The sequence below is a fragment of the Nilaparvata lugens genome, unplaced genomic scaffold (assembly GCF_014356525.2).
Source record: "Nilaparvata lugens isolate BPH unplaced genomic scaffold, ASM1435652v1 scaffold6603, whole genome shotgun sequence".
Classification (NCBI taxonomy): domain Eukaryota; kingdom Metazoa; phylum Arthropoda; class Insecta; order Hemiptera; family Delphacidae; genus Nilaparvata; species Nilaparvata lugens.
The window spans coordinates 11,080-16,957 of record NW_024092354.1 but is presented as its reverse complement, the minus strand read 5'-3'; the positions used below and the strand labels follow the sequence as shown (position 1 = coordinate 16,957).

The window sequence follows — 5,878 nt, the reverse complement described above, 5'->3', positions numbered from 1 at the left end:
AATTTGGGGAAGGAACAGTTTTTGGCTGTGCCTGTTAGTCCTTCCCCAATCATTTAAAACAATTGTGTTCTGTTTATCAATAAATAAATAACGAGCATAGCTCGGTGCCCCAATATTTGAAGTGATATGATGATTGCAGGGTGAATTGGATGGTTGATGTGGTCGTCTGCTGGAGAGAGAAGTGGCATTTTGTGAAATTGTTGACATTAAGCAGGGAAACAATACAGGATTCGAATCAATTGACAAATTCATCCTATTAACGAGCACTGTTCTATTGTCATTCTATTTAAAAACGCCAGGACATGCATGATAAACATGCATAGTTCCAATTTCATAAGTATTCTCAAATAATACTATTCACCATTAAATATTATCATTAATAATAATAATACCATTCACCATATTTGAATTAATTGTTCAATCTATTTCAACCACTTGACAATTAGCATTCAGATTAATAATAATAATAATAATAATAAATAAATTGAAATAAATACAAATGCAAGCTAATAACCCTTGTAACCCGAGTGTAGTGATGTAGTATTAGGATAAATTTACATTTTGTGATCAGAAAAATAATTATTCTAATCTTTCAAATAAACATATATTTCCAGAACTATAAATTTCTGAGTTTGTATGTTGACGTAGCAATGAAATGCTTGTTCCCAAACTTAGCTCTCATTTGATCAAAGTACCACTATTTGTGTATGAGCAGTGTTGTGATGTGAATATATTTGCAGATGGCGACAGTTGCAGTAGATAGCAGCCAAGAACCAGCGCCAGAGTGCAGCACTGCATTTGCTCCAACCGATAATGACTTCAGCCAACAACATTATTTAATCCCTGGCTACAATCTAATATTCATCAAAGAAGAAGGTAAGATATAACTGTGTCTTGTTAGTCATATCAAAGAAATGTATTTGACAACACATACTTGAATCAAATAAGCTTTCTAATTGAACTGAGAAACACTGTTCAAGAATAATTATTATTAAACGAAATCCAAATTAAATGCTGTAATTCACCACGAAGACTTCTTTCTGCTAGGTACTGCAAATCCATCTGTTCAAGAATAGTTTGTTGTATATTTTCTCAAGTAATGTTGTATGTTTATTTTTGTAGATTCCCAAGATGGAGAAGACATTTCAGAAGAAGTTGACTTTGGCGCAGTGAAGAGTGAAGCAGAGATGTGGCCTTCTATCAGCGGCACTGCCAATGCAACAGAAGTGGGTGGACTGGATGCACATTCAATCTCTCCAGTGGAAAAGTGCACTGAGCCAACTGTGGCTGGCAAAGAGACCAAGCTCTACAACTGTGCCGACTGCAGCTATGAAACAACACGGATTTCTGATTTGAAGACACACATTAGAACACACACTGGTGAAAAACCATTTAGTTGCGAATCTTGTTACTACAAATGTTCTAATTCAAGTGATTTGAACAGACATATCAGAACACACACTGGTGAAAAACCATTTAGTTGCGAATTATGTGACTACAAATGTGCTCAATCAGGTGCTTTGAAGAGACACATCAGAACACACACTGGTGTAAAACCATTTAGTTGCGAATTATGTGACTACAAATGTGCTACTCCAAGCTCTTTGAAGAGACACATCAGAACACACACTGGTAAAAAACCATTTAGTTGTAACTTTTGTAACTACAAATGTGCTATTTCAGCCAATTTGAAGAGGCACATCAGAACACACACTGGTGATAAAACATTTAGTTGCGAATTTTGTGACTACAAATGTTCTAATTCAAGTGATTTGAACAGACATATCAGAACACACACTGGTGAAAAACCATTCAGTTGCGATTTATGTGACTTCAAATGTGCTATTTCAGCCAATTTGAATAAACATATCAGAACACATACGGGTGAAAAACCATTTAGTTGTGAATTATGTGACTACAAATGTGCTCAATCAGGTGCTTTGAAGAGACATATCAGACTGAAACACACTGGGGAAAAAGCCTGTGTGAAGAAATAATTCTGAGATAAATGTTACTTAATGTGCTGATTCATGTACTTATAAGGCACATAATATTAGAAGGCAAAGCGTTGAAAAATAATAGTATAATAGTTCTATTGACATTGTTTTGTTTTGCAATTGAGATTTGTGTGATTGGTGTCAGATTCTCGTGCGCTTAATCATTTATTGTAACTTAATTGAGTAAATTTCAATTCAGTACATTTTTCTGTACTGACGAGGATGACATGAAGGTTTAGCACTTAGCAGATTGAAACATCAATTGGGATTAATGAGTGCAATTTTATGCAAGTTGAGTCTATGTCTTTATCCATCTGCCAGATTTACTTTTCTCTCCTCATATTAACTTATCCAGAAATATTAATTTGCAGAAATCAAAGCAACAAGTTGGTGAGTTTCTAATGCTTTATCCTTAAAACTTGGTCTTGCAAGGAGCTCTCCCACTCTCGTTAAATGTAATGAATATTCATGCCTCTTCAATTGTAAATTCGTAAAATTCAAAGCAATCTACACATAATATTTTTCCGAATTCAAATTATTTATTAGCTATTTCATTCGTTTAAAATATGATTTACAACATGTAAAGAATTTCTGCATTGTTACAATTCTAAATTATATTCAATTATATAAATCACAAATTTATAAAATACATAATAAGACACTAAATAAGTTTATTAACTATTATAAAGCTACTATTGTTTCATTTGAATCCAATCAAGCCTGGTGTCTAGATAGGTTGGAGTTGGATCCGAGGGAGGAAAGTGGTAAAAAAATTAAAAACATCAAAAGTCATCCATCTAAAAACACGAGAACTGAGTAATAAGCTCTATTTGTCAAAATACTTTGAGATATTCTTCTTGAATTGAAATTTTGAATTAAAAACTTTAGTTTCGCTTGGAAAATTGTAAGTACATAATATAGTACCTTGTCTTCTATGGGAGAACATACGGTAGGCTACCTGATATTCTTCGAGATACCAATGAGCCTCACAACTGTTATATGTCAGCCAAGTCCGCCAGTTTATAGTGTTCTTGTGGAATCATGTTTAATCTGAATAGTCCGTATCAGACTCACTGTCATATGTTGAGTGTTTAAGTTGTAGAGTGCTAGTAAATCGATAATTATCCATTCAATCTCACAACCCAGAAAGATTGTCTTGTTGGGAGATTCATACATGAATCAAGGTTTCTTTTTTCTCTGAGAAGTGGTTTTAATGAGAATTATCATCCATTCATTGATTGTGTTGACAAATTAATATTATTAATCACCCGAGAAATGTTCTTCTTTATTAATTTGTACATCATGTACTAGTTTATACAGGACAAAATGTCAGAGGTTGTCTGGTATAGCTCAGCTGGTAGAGCTGTCTCCTCAAATGTGAAAAGATCCATTCTGATGATCTCATCTTCATAACAATTAAATTTTCTTTAAATTACCACCTCTTCAACAACAAAACGACAATATTGTCTTTGCAAAACCCTTTGAACTGCTATATGCTCCATATTATGATGTTATTGTTGTTAATATGGCTGCGTTGATTAATTCAAAAGCCTCCTGGCATATTATAGATTTTATTATTTATTTAGAATAAGATGGGATACAACTTGAGAGGGACTAATTGATTTTATTTAATGGACTACTGTTGAGAGTTCTATCCTTTTGAATAGCAATTTTGTATTGTATCACAAACAGTTATAATTCACTAGAGATTCATTATATTAATATTATTTAGATTAGCCTATCAATAGTTTTTAGCAATCTCTTGTAAGATAAACTTCTTGTTAATAGATATTCTATCTTTGAGGAATATTCTATACATTTCTCCTGTCTTCCATCATTATTTACTTCAATTTATCAACTTTCAATAAATTCTCGAAATCGTCATCCTAGCCTACAATTTTGATATTTCCAGCTTCTAGGTGTGGAACTCCTATTCCCCCACAGGTATCTGTGGTTATATTTCTATAATGTGTATCTTTTTATATAATTTAACTTATACTCTAACTACTGTTGAAAGAACAAAAATAATAAAGAAAAATCAAACATTGAATCTCTGGTTGTGATGCCTTTTTGCCTTAGTTTTTTCATCATTAACTTATTCAATATTGAACAATAATATATAATTTCTGGTATGCACTAGGAATGAATTTGACTCAGATTCGTTATTGACTCTTTGTTGTTATTGCTATAAGTAGGTAATTGCTCAGCAGATCAGTTGAGAATGATGGGTCTGCTAAATCCTTTGAATGGGTTCTTATCACACTAGGAACAGGAAGGGTCAGAACGAGTTGTTCTTTTTGAAAAAACAGACATACATGAGCCATTTAATATATTAGTAAGCTTCCTCGTCATTTGAATTTTTTTGAAGATGTTGATGTTTTTGAGTTGAAAAGCTTCATAGCTGGTTGGATCATTCTATACAATGGAAGAGTTTTGTGTGTAGAGAGTGAATCTGTCTTCTTTTGAGTGATTCTTTGGAATGTATTATAAATTTTAGAAATTTCTATATTTCGATGAGAATCTCTAGGAAGATTTCAAAAACTATCAAACAAAACAAGCTGTAGCTTATAGGTCTACTCATCCAAAAATGATGATATATCAAAAGGTAAGCATATTGATACATCGTTTGTAGAAAATGACAAAGTGAAATGGATCCATCTTATCCTTCCATTCTAAGCTTGAAATCTTACCTCCCACAAATCCGAGCTGACAAATCTGATTTCAACAATGCAAGGTGTGTTCAAAAAGTAAGGTGACTTTGAATTTCGTGGGTAATGCACGTTTGATTTTCTATTTTGTTGCCTTAGTATACATGTCCTGAGCATATATTTCAAGTGGATAGCATGTCTAGATTTCTTTTTGACAGGTAAAAGTCAGACGTATTTTGGTGAGCTTGGCGAATTTTCTGCTATATAAAAAAAATGGATCAAAGAATTTGAGTCAAATTTCATATAAAAAATGGAATTAAGTGCTCCAAAGCACTTGAAATGTTGACAGTGGCATAGGGTGAGTCTACTCTTGATGGGAAAACCCGTGTATGAGTGGTACAAGCTCTTCCAAGATGGACGAGAAGATGCCAATGACGAACCCAGCTCTGGACGCCCCAGCACTACAACAGATGGAAATGTCAAAATAGTGGACAAAATTGATTTGAGAATCATTGAATCACTATCAGAGAAGTTGCAGAAGATGTTGGCATATTGGTTGGCTCGAGCCATTAATTTTTTCGATATTTTGGGCATGAAAGTGAATTTTGTTCCAAAATTGCTCAATTTCAACCAGAAGAACCATCGCATGACAATCGCTCATGAGCTATTGGATGATGTCAATGATGACCCTGATTTGTTCAAAAGGATCATAACAGATGACAAAACATGGGTATACGGTTATGAAGTCAAAACTAGGGCTCAATCATTTCACTGGAAGCACACTGAATGAACTAAGACACATTTCTGAGCATACCAAAATTGTCTGACCTTTGTAACTGTCAAAAATAAACTAAACATGCTATTCACTTGAAACTTAGAAAATATGCACAGGAAATGTTTACTAATGCAACAAAATAAGAAAATCAAATGAACAATGCCTGCGTAATTCAAAAAGTCACCTTACTTCTTGATTACACCTCGTATATCGATGAGAATCTTGTATAGACAATATTGTTCACTGTTTTTGAAGGGATGGATCCAAGGATCCAAAGGTTCAAAGAACCCAACACGTCAACCGAAGCTTATTGTGTTCCCAAGTAGTATGCTAGTTAGGCATACCATACCTATGTCCTTTACAAGAACCAGGAGTTTTTCCCTATACTAACATTCCAATCATCACCTGGTTGCAATCCTTATCGCAATCCAGTGTGATATGCAATTGGATGAAGCCGC

General features: G+C 33.8%; 2 protein-coding genes across 2 annotated transcripts; both read left to right on the top strand.

Annotated features, from left to right (window-relative positions):
* Positions 1 to 740: 740 nt before the first annotated feature.
* LOC111049012 (zinc finger protein 771-like) lies at positions 741 to 4,047 on the top strand (the record flags this gene model as incomplete). The annotated part of the gene is given in 2 exon segments (XM_039445313.1): positions 741 to 876; positions 1,123 to 4,047. Coding segments are annotated over 2 exon segments (1,011 nt in total), but the record flags the coding sequence as incomplete, so codon positions are not given.
* A 971-nt stretch (positions 4,048 to 5,018) lies between these two features.
* Positions 5,019 to 5,435, top strand: LOC111045989. The gene has a single exon (XM_022331470.1). The coding sequence runs from the start codon at positions 5,019 to 5,021 to the stop codon at positions 5,433 to 5,435; it is 417 nt and encodes a 138-aa protein (XP_022187162.1).
* Positions 5,436 to 5,878: the final 443 nt, after the last annotated feature.